The sequence below is a fragment of the Astyanax mexicanus genome, chromosome 3 (genome assembly GCF_023375975.1).
Source record: "Astyanax mexicanus isolate ESR-SI-001 chromosome 3, AstMex3_surface, whole genome shotgun sequence".
Taxonomy (NCBI): domain Eukaryota; kingdom Metazoa; phylum Chordata; class Actinopteri; order Characiformes; family Acestrorhamphidae; genus Astyanax; species Astyanax mexicanus.
The window spans coordinates 35082678-35096871 of record NC_064410.1 but is presented as its reverse complement, the minus strand read 5'-3'; the positions used below and the strand labels follow the sequence as shown (position 1 = coordinate 35096871).

General features: G+C 35.7%; 1 protein-coding gene across 1 annotated transcript in view; it reads right to left on the bottom strand.

Moving 5' to 3' along the window:
- myo1g (myosin IG) overlaps window positions 1-14194 on the bottom strand; it is a 127086-nt gene that overhangs the window by 37011 nt on the left and 75881 nt on the right. Inside the window, exons 21-22 of the mRNA XM_007254742.4 lie at window positions 13485-13607; window positions 5631-5788 (exon numbers count right to left, since the gene is read on the bottom strand). Of these exons, the coding sequence (XP_007254804.3) occupies window positions 5631-5788; window positions 13485-13607 (281 nt within the window). The remainder of the gene's footprint in view (window positions 1-5630; window positions 5789-13484; window positions 13608-14194) is intronic.

Below are 14194 nucleotides of genomic sequence, written 5' to 3'. Positions count from 1 at the left end.
ATAAAGTTTTAAGAGTTCAGAAATCAATATTTGGTGGAATAACCCTGGTTTTTAACCCCAGTTTTCATGCATCTTGGCCTGTTCTCCTCCACCAGTCTTACACACTGCTTTTGGATAACTTTATGCCATTCCTGGTGTTTTTTCCCTTTTGGAGAAAAATAGGTCATATTTGTGCACCAGCACTGCTCATTTTTTTCCTGAGGATTATTTACAGCCAATGGAGGTTCTGAATTGCTTTTCTAGCGATCCTGTTAATTTTTTTTTGGTCTTTCAGACAGACCTTAACTTCACCTCCATTATTCCTGCTGACTGTCATTGTTAAATAGATTACAAACTGAGCAAATTGCTAAATGGCTGCTTAGAGGAGATCATGACTGCTGATTTTATTATTTTTTTTTGGACAGGGTTTGAGGAGTCAGAATATTTATAAAGCTTTATATACAACAAATAACCATATGTGAACCATATCTCCAGTTTGAGATAAATCAGGTATTTTCTTTAGTGTTGCAAGTGAATTCATGATGAAGTATAAGCCTAAATGAAGCTATTTGGTTTTTTTTTTATATATAAAAGCTGTTGAAATAAAATAAAAAAATAATAACAGTCACTAGAAGATCTCAACAATTTAAGAAAGCTCAAGTATTTAGAGGTGCCAAACCATTTGCATTGTGCTTTTTTCCCCTTTTTCAATCTAAAGTGCTGCAAAACTAAAATAATACATTTAATCTGCTCAAAATGTTTAAAGTAATATTTCCCCTTTTCCTTGCAGCTCTTTAGCATTAGCTCTGAGAATAAGGACAACTGCTGAATCTGACAGACCCCTGCAGGACCACGCGTGTGTATTGTCATCTGACCTCCGGCCACCCCCCTACACACGCGCAGGCTTGTGCACACACACGCTTTCACACTCCCTTCCTGATGTCCCCTTTTGCTGATGCAGAACAGAGGTCTCGACCCCAGCCATTCACTCGCAGATGGCGGCACAATAGATCCGAGGAGGATGTGGAGGAACAGTGATTACACACACACACACACACACACACACACACACACTAACATGCTGCAGCTGCCGTCTATCCTAGGAACGAATATCCTATATAGCCTCCCTATAACTGGGGGTTTAACTGTGAGAGAATGTCTAAAGTCTAGAAATACCAGCACATGCGTAAAGAACGACAGTCCTTTAAAAATATTCAGACTTTTGCTGAAAAGCTTTAGATAGTAGTACATTTTCATATACTAAAACGCTGTGAGGATGTAGTGGACAATATAATGATATTATATGGTACTGTCATACATTTTTTTTACCATATCAACAATATACCTTTTTAAGCATTGCATCAATATCATCATTGTTCAAAGAACACTAAGCAAACTGCACATTTTATTATAAAGAGCATAATAAATATAGGTTCAATTGGATGAATTTTAGTATATTTTGAATTAAAATTACTGTACCCTGCAGGCAATAGTATTTAAATGGTGTATTTTAAAGAGTTGTCACTTCTAATGCATGTAGCACAAACACGTGTATTGAGATAATCAATTCATACTGTGAAAATGCCTTTAAATATCAATTTAATATGAATATTCTGATAAAACTTTCTATGAATGTCACATCTCTTATACTCTATCAACATACTCACAACATGTTATAATGCATTTATAAAGCATTATAAACATATTTATTCATATTTTTAACAATGCAAAACAGGTTATAGCCATATTTATTATGCATTATGGATTCTGATCATAATGCATCATCAGCTGTGTTTATAAGATGTTACACATCAACACCAAGAACCTCAAAAACAATGCTGCCTTAACAAAGTATGCTATAAATAATTTTAACCAATTATAAATTTTACTTATGTTAAATATAATAAAACAATATAATAGCTGACCTAATTTATAATGTATTATAATGTGTGGTTGTACAATCCTAATAAAGTGTTAGAAGCCCATCATGGTGATATATTAATAGTGACAGATATATATATATATATATAATATTTTCACAATACATATGTCATGCTCCTTGGACCTATTTTTTTTCTACTGACACTATGGACTGCAATACCCAGAATTCAATTTACACTCCTTCTCACACTACAGTAAATGGTCCTCTTCAACCAATTATGGACAGTTGCCATGATCCCTGTCACCTGAATTCTAATCCCTAATTGCATAATTCTAATTGCAGCTTTGCTGTGATTGTTGGATTTTCTGCTTTCTGCTTGCAAAGGTTTACTATCAATGAATGTCTATTTTCTGGTCTATTTTCATACATAAGGCGCATCAGATAATAAGGTGCATTAAGCGACAATAGTAAGAATGCCTATATTGAATTTAACAGGGATGTGGCCATGTTTTCCTAAAAAACGAGTGCTGGATGTTAATTTACACAGATTTCTCTCCTGAAAACTGTTTAACTGAGTGAGTAAAGCGTTTCTGTTTATTTACAAGAAGCTTAGATTTCCAACATGTTGTCTAAGGGTGAGTTTTCAGTGAAGTTTATCCAGCATTAAGGCTGAGTGCAACAGTATTAGCATTAGCCGTAAACCGCAGCACTAGCCACTAGCATTAGCTGTGGTTAGCGCTGGTAAACACCGCCCGATTGCATTACACTGAGAAAACCTGAGTGTTTTGGTAACCCAGGGCGCTATCAGCTAGCAGTTTGTCCCACCTAGCTTATTTTAACAAGTAAAAGGGAAACTAGAGTCCAATGTACTCCCCTCTGAACACTATACTTCAGGGGAGTGGCTTTACTGCCCCTTACAACCTGACTTGTAAAATTCATATATAAGACGCTCTGGATTATAAGGAGCACTGATGATTTTTGGGAAAATTAAAGGATTTTAAGTGCACATTATAGTCCTGTGTAGTCTGTTTTTTTGTCTAAGCAATGTGACATCATAATGCATAATAAACACTGCTATAACATGTTATACATTTATAGGAAGACTGTATGTATACCCATGTTTATAATGCCTAATAAATACACTATAATGTGTTAATGTTTTGTAAGTATGATTATAGAGACTAATAGACATGCCATTTATATGAATTTTTACAGCTGTACTGTGAAGTTATTTAAATGACTAGAAATGCAGTTCATACGGGTGTTGTTCTGCTTGAATAGTGCATTTGCTAGTGTGCCGAGCACAGAGTAGCAATCATAGGGACAATCTTTTTCCTATAGGAGAGTTGAAAACAACGGTCTCTAATCTTGACAAAAATGTGTTTGACTAAATTAAAATTGCAACAAACACATAACAATATGAACACATTATTATGAAATTAATACAAATACACAGCATAAACTATATTTAATAATGTATAATACACTCTGTTCCTCTGAAAACTGAGACATACTATATTTTGAATAAGGTCTGTAACTGTTCGTCTGCTAAAAGTCTGGGATTTCCCATCTTTCGAGGTTAAACTGAGTCTGCCCGGCTAGAGATTAAAGTCTAAATCAGACTAAAACTGCTGTTATATCCCAATCTGTAACAAACTAATCATCCTAATACACACCTAATGCTCCTTCCTGCTGGCTCAGGGAGCTAAAGCTTATTTATCTGAGACCAACTAATTAAAGTTAATTATAGCAGAGCTTCAGATATGCCTCTTTTTAACAAACGAAGCAGCTGAAGTACAGTTATCTACTGAACATGTTTCTGCATAATTGTTGTTTTATATTGTATTAATTGTTTGATATTTGGTACACTGGTGAATCAGTGAATCAGAGACTGCCAGAGTTTTAAATAGTGTGGTGTGTTCACTCACTGTCCACTTTATTATACAGTATATGATACCTATATGATGATGTCAGCTGGATATTTATGTTAGTGGACTATTTTCAGTCCAGCAGTGATACTGATGTGTTTAATATAAAGCTCTGGAAAAAGAGACCACTTAAAAATGATGAGTTTCTCTGATTTTATCAAATTGAAAAGCTCTGGAATATAATCAAGAGGAAGATAGATGATCACAAGCCATCAAACCAAACTGAACTGCTTGAATTTTTGCACCAGGAGTGGCATAAAGTTATCCAAAAGCAGTGTGTAAGACTAGTGGAGTAGAACATGCCAAGATGCATGAAAACTGTGATTAAAAACCAGGGTTACTGCACCAAATATTGATTTCTGAACTCTTAAAACTTAATTAATATAAACTTGCATTATTTGAGGTCTGAAAGCTCTGCATCTTTTTTGTTATTTTAGTCATTTCTCATTTTCTGCAAATAAATGCTCTAAATGACAATATTTTTATTTAGAATTTGGGAGAAATGTTGTCCGTAGTTTATAGAACAAAACAACAGCGTTATTTTACTCAAACATATATCTATAAATAGCAGAATCAGAGAAGGAAAATTGTGAGTTATCACAATATTCGATAACTCACAATTTTCCTTCTACCCTAAGACTAAGCTTTTAATAATTGCCATTTAAGTGTGAATAAAAGAATCAGTGTTAGAAACACTTAGACTTGTATTATTGGTGCAAGTTCCTTAAAAATAACTGTATTAATCACAACATTATTCACTTACTAAAACACAGATAAAATCATAATCACATTTTTTAAAATGCTGGTACTTAACAGTGGTTACTAAGTTTAACTGAGAGTTTTAATGGAGGAAATAAATGCTAGTGTAACTCCATATTCCACATTCAACAGTTTAAAAAGAGGAAACATGCCCTTAGCTATGTGTGTGCATGATCATGCAATTGTGTGTGTGAGAGAGAGAGAGAGAGAGAGAGAGAGAGAGAGAGAAAACATAAAAAACTTTAGCATAAATAAAAGGTATTCTACCATCTGAACTCGACTGTGTTATAATGCTAAATAAATCTGCTAATGTGTCACCAGGCTCTGTCAATTGTTTCATGTGATTAATTTTTCCAGATTAGGTACATGCATTAACCCGTTAATTTTGACAGCCATAATATATATATTAATAATAAAAAAAATAAAATAAATAAATATATATATATATATATATATATCTGTCAACATTAATGTATTATACACAGTTATCTAAACATTTTTTCTGCACCAATAATGTTTGATATTTTATTAATTTGAAACTTGCATCATACACAGCAGTGCTGCTGGTGTTTTTGAACACTGTGTTCACTGTCCACTCTATTAGACAGTCATATCTAGCAAAAAAATAAAATAAAATCATTAATATTTTTATTGTTATTATTACTTATTATTACTTAATATCTTATTCTAAATCTTGTTTTGCTGTAATATATTTCAAAATGTATTGTTCCATTTTTTTTGGTGTTATATATTTTCAAAATGAAATATGTTAATGTAGGAATTTAACCATTTCAATGCAGCACAGACAAACATATAAAGCCATATTAACATATATCTGAACTAACTCACCAAGACTTATATTAAAATATACATCACAAATTGAGGGTACAAATCTGTGTCTGATTGTCTGATTTGATTGGTGTAAAAAAAAGAGATTCAGCACAACCAATTAACATTTTAAACTTTTAGATTTAAAATTTTTAAACTTGGAGTGTTTGATCTGTTTCCTAGAGGAATTACACACGAACCAGACTGAGGTTTCCTAACATTTAAAAAAGCTGTTTATTCAATAGTGAACTCACCGTGTGAAGTGGTCACACAGCGTCCCCACCAGCTCCCCCACACGGTCCTGCTTCGGCCCCAGCTGACCCCTCTGTAGATACACCAGCATGTCATCCTGAGACGCAGTGTGTAGCGCCACCATCTGATCTGATCCGCTTGTTACACTCAAGCTGGTTACCTAAAACAAGGAGCATGTGGTTAATTCATTACACATCCAAAAGTCTGTAGAGGGTTTTACACTCGGCTGTTTAAGAGCATTAGTGAGTTTAGATACTAATATGTGGCATAGTTCCAGTTCTCTATGGTAGAAGCTGAAATCTAAGGACTGTCTGGCTCCTGTTATATACACATACAATATCTCACAGAAGTGAGTACCATCCCTCACATTTTTGTAAATATTTTATCATATCTCTTTTTTTGGGACAACACTGAATATATGACACTGATAAAAAGTAAAGCAGTCAGTGTTCAGTTACAGTATAACCGTGTAAACTTGCTATGTCCTTAAAATAACTCACAGCCATTAATGTCTAAACCGCTAGAAACAAAAGTGAGAAACAAAGAAAATTAAGTGGAAAAAAACAAATTGCGTGTCTAACAAGATCCAGACAAACTTGTTTGGCTCACATGGTGTCCCTTATGAGTGATGGCAACCTTTTTTACAGTTAGCTTTAAGCTTGGTGGTGGTAGCATCATAGTCTGTGGCTGTATGAGTGCATAAAAAAAATGTTAAAGCCAAGAAGATTTATGTACTTGCGTGCTCCCGAGAGAGGGTGCTTTTCCTGGCAGGGGGTGCTGAATTTGGCACAACACCGGCACAGACATTCTGAAGCAGAGCATGATCCCCTACCCCTAGTAACTAGGCCGCATAGTAGTTTCCAACATAATAACGACCTTAAACACACGTCCAAGATGATCTCTCCCTTGCTAAGAAAAATTAAGCTTAAGATGATGAACAGGCCAAGCATGTCTCCAGACCAAAACCCTATTGACCAACTGTGGGGCATTCTCAAATGAGTGGTGGTACAATCTGTATAACCTTTACATATAGAATCTACCATCTAATAAGATACGCTTGTGCTTCTGTTAAGAAACCTGTAAAAAAAAAAAACTCTTTCATGTGAAAGATATTTTTAGCATTTTTCTTTAACTGAAATTTAAAGATGTTATGTTTGCACCTTGAACCGAAATAGAATTTGCTTGTAAGTTTGAAGGGAGCTGCTTGCTGCTGTTAAACAAAATAGCTAAGTTAAACATTTGTTTCAATATTTGTTTAAAAAAACTTATTTCCAAACAAAATAATTGTGCACAAAAACCTCAATAAAACTGTCTGTTCCAGTTGTTATGTAAGTTGCTTAAATATTTGAAGAATATCGAGATAATTATCCCCAAAATCAATGATGTCTCCACCAGTAAAGATGAAATATTACAAAATGCTTTTAAGCCAATCATATTGCTCGGCTTTAACTGTGGTTAAAGTGTAATTACAGTAATTTAATGGTCATTTTGTGTCCAAATACTTATTTAAATACTGATTAAAATCAAAGCAATGCTGACAATGTATTGCGACAGTGGGGAGGTGAGTGCACTGGTACAATTCTGAGATTATGAAATATGCTCTAAGAAGATTGTGTGTGTGTGTGTGTGTGCAGCATGTGGGTGTAAGTGTGCTTATGAACGGTATTAAATAATCTGAGTAACGTCATTGCTGTACAGTGTGATTCAGTTTGTTGTAAATCTCTTGGGTGACTGGGTGACGAGATGAGCACACATACACACATTTAACCCCTTTTCTGCAAGAACAAGTACAATACATTTTTGTTCACCAATAAAAAATGTCTAGAATGTCTAATTTTAAAATTTTACTAAAAGTGCAAAGTATGAAATAGTATAAAAAATAGTATACAAACAATATATATTAATACTAAAGCCATCCAAATTATTAATATAAAACATATGGGATTATTTAGTTAAACAAAAAATAGTGTTAAACAAACCAGAATATGTTTTATATGTTAGATTCTTAAAAGTTGGCAGCTCTTGTTTAGATTATATTTTTGCACATATTGGCTGAATTTTCTCAGCCAGCTTTATGAGGTAGAGTCACCTGGAATGGCCTTTATTTAACAGCTGTGCTGAACTTACAGAGAGTTAATTACTTAAATTTCCTGCCTCTTAGTGTGTTTGAGAGCATCAGATGTAAAGTTGTGAAGAGATAGAGTTGATATACAGTGAATGGCTCTATTTGAGTAAAGTTTAATCCATATTATTGTAATAACTACTTAACTTAATAAAGAAAAGGTCAGTCAATAGGACAAATTTAAAGAATTTCGAACGTATCCTCAAGTGCAATCACAAAGACCATCAAAAATGTTGAAACTGGCAGAGAAAGAGAAAAGCCAATAATGTCTAAATGCTGGCAACAAGAGTGAATACAACCTTAAGTGAAAACGGCCAAATTGTTGCCAATTAGTCATTTCCCTGCCTGATGTCATGTGATTCGTTTCAGGTTTCAGGTGTGAATGGGCAGCAGGTCTGTTAAATTTGGTGTTATCACTCTCAAACCTTCTCTTACAGATCACTGCAAGTTCAACGTGGCACCTCATGGGAAAGAACTCTCTAAGGATCTGAAAAAAAAGAAGAAGATTGCCAACACCTTGAAACTGCAGAGGTGTAAGGGGTGGGGGGTCAGCCTGTCAATAATTGTAACTGTATATTAACAAATGACAAATTAAACAAATGGTAAAACTACCTAAGTAAAGAAAAAAATGACTAAGAAATGAAGGTCAGTCAATCTGAAATATTTCAAGAACTTTAAAATGCATCCTCAAGTGCAGTAAACAAAGACCATCAAAAAATGTTATGATGAAATTGGTTCATCAGAGTTACCAGCCTTAGAAACCGCAAGTTAAAAGCACTCCAGATAAGAGCCACCTAAGTATTTTAGTTTCCTGCATGACTCCTTATGTGTTCCTTCCTAGTCTGGATGACTTTAGTATTTAAAAAGAGAAAAACATTAATTAAGAAAATATGTCCAAACTTCTGACTTTTACTGAATAATATGTCAGAACATACAGTCAATTCAATGTGTTCTTTTATTTTTTTGCGTAACACTGATGCCATATACACATACCAGGTTACGTAACAGCATCAGCCTGTCATCACAGCCTGATTAAAGTGTGTCACGTTATCCTACAGGGCTCGAGCTGACACATCAAGTTTCTCAACAATAAGTCCGTGTGCTAATCAGCGCAGCAGTGCGTCAGGCCGTGTTGCAACCAGATTAATACAGAACTGACCTGGCCACGCTGGATTAAAAAAAACAAAACAAAAAACAAAACAACCAATGCTCCTGTCTGTGACGGAATCAGCCCAGCCGGCGTGGTCTACTTTCCATCAGACAGACAGACACATGAACTCAGACAGCATTACACGCAGCGCTGCTTAAACCCCGGCAGTCGTATTGTGTGTTGTTGTTTCTGCTCTCTAGAAATAGGCCTGTACACTGTGTATAAATCTGAGTAACCCTCAGTTATTAAATTCAACACATTTCCGATGCTCCACTGACTTTTTTTTATAATTTTAGTAAACATTTTTTTTCTATTTTCCCATACCCAACCCACTCATTAGGATCACTACACTGGAGAAAGTGTAACCACCATGTCATTGATTAAAGTGCATTTTTATGTTGGTCAAATAAAAAATTATGATTTATGATTCAAACCTGTTTTTCTCAGTTTGTCTGAAAGCAAATTCATTCCCTATTAAAACAACTTAAAATAGATAATTTAACTCAAATAAGATTTTTTTACTTATTTCAGAGGTTATGACATCATCACATCAGATCATTCCTCCTGGAGTTTTTCTCAGTCAGTCTTACACTCTTCCCATCGGTTCCCATCAACCTGAAGAGGGTGACCTCCCTCACCATCATTGTAAAGTTGTTCTCCTCAGGGTATCTTCTCTTGGCTACTAAGGAAAGTTTTATATAATGGTTAAATGCTTGTATGAAGTGTTGTAGACTGTAAGAGGAAGGTGCTTTAAAAAAATCATCATTTTTCGTTGAACCAGCATAAAAATGCATTTTAAATCAATGACATGGTTGTTACATTTTTTCAGTGTAGTGATGCCCCAACACCAGGAGGGTGAGGACAAGCACACGCCTCCTCCGAGACGTGAAGTCAGCCATCGTCTGCTGATGTAGCATTTCCGAGTAGCTTCACAGTGCTTTTTTTTATTTGCCTCACTATCCCAACTGATATGGGGTTGTATCTAAAGCCACTCCATCTCCATCTTTTGAGCTGAACCTTTCATATCAATGATGGCAAGATATTGGGGAATAAATATAAAAAATATATGTTTCAGGCCAAAATTGTAATGTTCCAGAGGCAGGATGCAAATGCAAGTCAGGTTTATTTTTCGACATTTTCATGTTATTATAGGACATTATAGGACAAAAATGCTACAATACAATGATTGTAAAATGAATGTTTCAGGGATCAGACATCTGGGGTTGTGTCATTTCACTGTGAGTAAGCTTTTGGAGGCTTAAATCCATTCAGACGTCTGGCTTTATTCACCACCACTGTGAACAAGTCTGACCTGATAAGATTTTTTAGAATGGCTCAGAATGACTGTTCATTTTTTTAATATTTAACTAGATACGCCACACAAGTGTGTGTAAAAGATAATAGAGCAGGAAATAGAGCGAGAGAGACTGGAAAGTTTATAGTTAGAGAGCTCATACTGCACTCAGGCCTGCTGACTATATGCTAAGAATCCTAGTCCTATATTTACAAATCATACATTTACAATAAATGTGTCATTAATATTTAGTCTTAAATAATTTACATCATGTACACTCACTATCAAAGAAATCATTATTAACTAAATAATAACTAGAAGGAACTAGGACTTCCTTCTAGTTACACCCAGAATGAAGGGCTGGATTGGATATGTTATTCAGAAGGAAGATAAAGGTTTCCTGAAACAATAAATGATTACTCTTGGATTTACAGCTCTGGAAAAAAATAAGAGACCACTTCAAAATGATCAGTTCCTCTGATTTTACTATGTATAGGTATACATTTGAGTAAAATGAACATTGTTGTTTTATTCTATAAACTAAGGACAACATGTCTCCCAAATTCCAAATAAAAATATTGTCATTTAGAGCATTTATTTGCAGAAAGTGAGAAATGGCTGAAATAACAAAAAAGATGCAGAACTTTCAGACCTTAAATAATGCAAAGAAAACAAGTTCATACTTATAAAGTTTTAAGATGTCAGAAATCAATATTTGGTGGAATAACCCTGTTTTTTAATCACAGTTTTCAAGCATCTTGGCATCATGTTCTCCTCCACCAGTCTTACACACTGCTTTTGGATAACTTTACGCCACTCCTGATGCAAAAATGGCACATCCAATAGCATCCCACACATTTTCAATCGGGGACAGGTCTGGTGATTGTCCTGTTTGACTAGTGCACCAGAGTGTGCATTCAGGAAAGAAGGAGGACTGGTTGCAGGACCTCTTTAACATAACACTGGGCTGGTAAAGTGCATATAATGAAGAGCCAAGCTGATCTCATCAGTGCTCATAACTGAAGATGAGCTTCATTCCTGTCAGTTAATTCCATTTGCAAATATGTTTGATGATGAGTGTATGTATTTAGAATGATGATTATTTATAATCATATATTATATATAACCCTAGCTTATTACTTTTACATGCAATAAATAGACTAAAATCACAGTTAATCCTGCAATTCTGCTGCAGGGAGATCTGATCCTGTTATGACTAGAGACAGAGGAAGCATACATGCATACATCCCAAGTGTGTCAGGTCAGTGTTTGCTTTTGTACATTTTTTAGTAGAAAAATATCTTGAATTTGTAGTAAAATCAGAGAAAAACAAAACTAATACTAAAGAGCAATACTGTGCAGACAAAACATTTTGCTTCCTGGGGTGAAAATTAAAGGGAGACTTTTGAGTTTTGAATTGGACCAATAGAAATGATTCAAAATTACCTTTTTTTTTTCTTCTCCTGTAAACTCTCCATTTATTATATACAAATATTTATCTCCATACATACACATGTAAGACCCCATGTACAGACACTGTTTAAAACAAATCTGTGTGTGTGTGTGTTTTGGGGGCTCAGACTGTCGCTGCCGCAGTGTGACCAAATCCCTCCTGCACAATGTAGCACCGTTCTGCTCACGGGGCTGACAGAATGTAGGTCAGACACCTCACACACACACAACCCTGGTGGTACGCTTCACACAGACACAGGCGGATGGACATGCGGCACGTCCAGGCAGACTGACCCTATTAAACCACGCAGAAATGTTACGATGTTGTCTCGCTGCACCACAGTGTTTGTATTTGTCTGTGCATGCGTGTGTGTGTGTTTGTGTAGAGAGAGAGAGAGAGATAGAGAGAGAGGGTTTGTGTGCATCAGGTGGGTCACAGCGACTGTAAATCCGCTCTTATAGAGGAAATGTGACCTACAGTTGAAACCAAAGGACGAGTTGTAGCACAGTGAGGGATAATGACACGGTGAATCTCTGAGTTTTGCATTAATTAACCTCTATTCATTTGCACTGCATGAGAGGGGGGTGTGTGTGTGTGTGTATGTGTGTGTGTGTGTGTGTGTGTGTGTGTGTGTGTGTGTGTGTGTGTGTGTGTGTGTGTGTGTGCATCCCGGCTTTCATGTCATCTTTTTTGGTTACAGTGGTCAAGATTGCTGTATTTTTCGCATAATAAGGCGCACAATCAATGAAAGTCTATTTTCTGGTCTATTTTAATATACAAGGCGCACCAGATTATAAGGTGCATTTTAAAAGACACTATAAGGAACTTTTAATTCAGCAGGTCTTGCTGCTGGGTGGTGGCTGGGTGGGGTAGCTAACTAACTTGAGTAAAGCTAAGCTAAGTAAACAAAACTGTAATAAAAAAATACTTTCTTTTAAAGTTAAAACGAGTGCTGGATGTTATTCTACATAGATTTCTCTCATGAAAACTGTTTATTTGGTTGGGTAAAGCACTTCCGTTTATTTACAGTAAGCTTAGACTCTAGAACTAAGGCTGGAGCATTAGCATAAGCGGCTAGCCAGGGTGATATTAGCTAGCGGTTCGTGCCACCTAGCTTATTTTAACACAGTAAACGCACAGGCTATAGGCCTATAATACTCACCTCTGAACGGTGAAAATGAGGCATCACCTTGGATAGCAGGTTATGCTAATGCTCCTCCAGCAGTGCTAGCTGGGGTTAGGATAATACTCACCTCTGAACAGTGTAATGCTAATGCTGCTCTAGTAGTGCTATTCAGGGTTAGCAGTAGGCTACAGACTAATAATACTCACCTCTGAACGAGGGAAAAGCTAGTGTGGTTAGCGGGTAATGCTAATGCTACTCCAGACTCTTTGTTGGAGAACTAAACTGAAACTCCTGTATAAAGCTGTACTTCAGCGGAGTGGCTTTACTGCTTCTTACAACCTGACTGGTAAAATTCATACAAAAGGCGCACCGGATTAAAAGGCAAACTGACAATTTTTAGGTTAAGGGATTTTAGGTGGACCTTATAGTGCAAAAAACACATTCTCATTATAAAGTTGTGTTTAAGTGGCAATCACGTTTTACACACAATCATTTACACTCAGCACTTATCCACACACACATCAGCAAGAAGCGGCAGCCAATCGCACGGCAAGTTGCTCTGGATAACTGAATCTGTTAAGTATCAAAACTGTAAATGTAAAATTACTTGCCCACAATAATCAATAGTAGTCCTTACTAATATAACAAAACAATGCAAACTAATATGTGTGTGTGTGTGTGTTTGTGTGTGTGTGTCAGTGCTGTACTCACAGTTTCTATGGGCATCCGTTTCTGCACTTTGAAGTGTTTCTTGTGCTCTAGTTTGTAGATGTGTTTATCTGTGATGAGCAGAGCTCTGTCCTTTGTGCTGCTAGACAGAAAGCTACAGTAGAGCTACAGAAACACAGAGAAACATTTTTGCAATTAAAACAAACTACTTTTTCCATTTAGTGAAGAATATCCAATCAGAATCCAGTATAGGTCAAGACAAAATCAGCCCTAAATATCTGATCTTGCCCACACAGGAATGCAATATATGACACATATGTGTCTATATCAACAGTGGCGTTTCCATATACGTTACCTGTATGGTGATATATTATTATCACATACAAACATCCTCTGGATATACGTACGTAGATACATGTTTATAACATATATGAAATATCAATAAATATGTGTACTATGTAATATATGTACATATATTATAAATAGATATAGGATTTATTTTTATATGGTATTATATGTTATATGTTGAATTTGTATGGGCCAGACATATATGTAACAAATATTTCAAAATATGCATTTCACATCCTTTGGAGTGATGTGAGGAGAGAGCTTCATCTACCCACCCAGAGAGAGCAAGGCCAATTGTGCTCTCTCTAGGCTCCGGTAGATGATGGCAAGCTACATGAACAGGATTCGAACAGGCGATCTCCTGATTATAGTGGCCCACTGGACCACTCAGAGATATGAACATG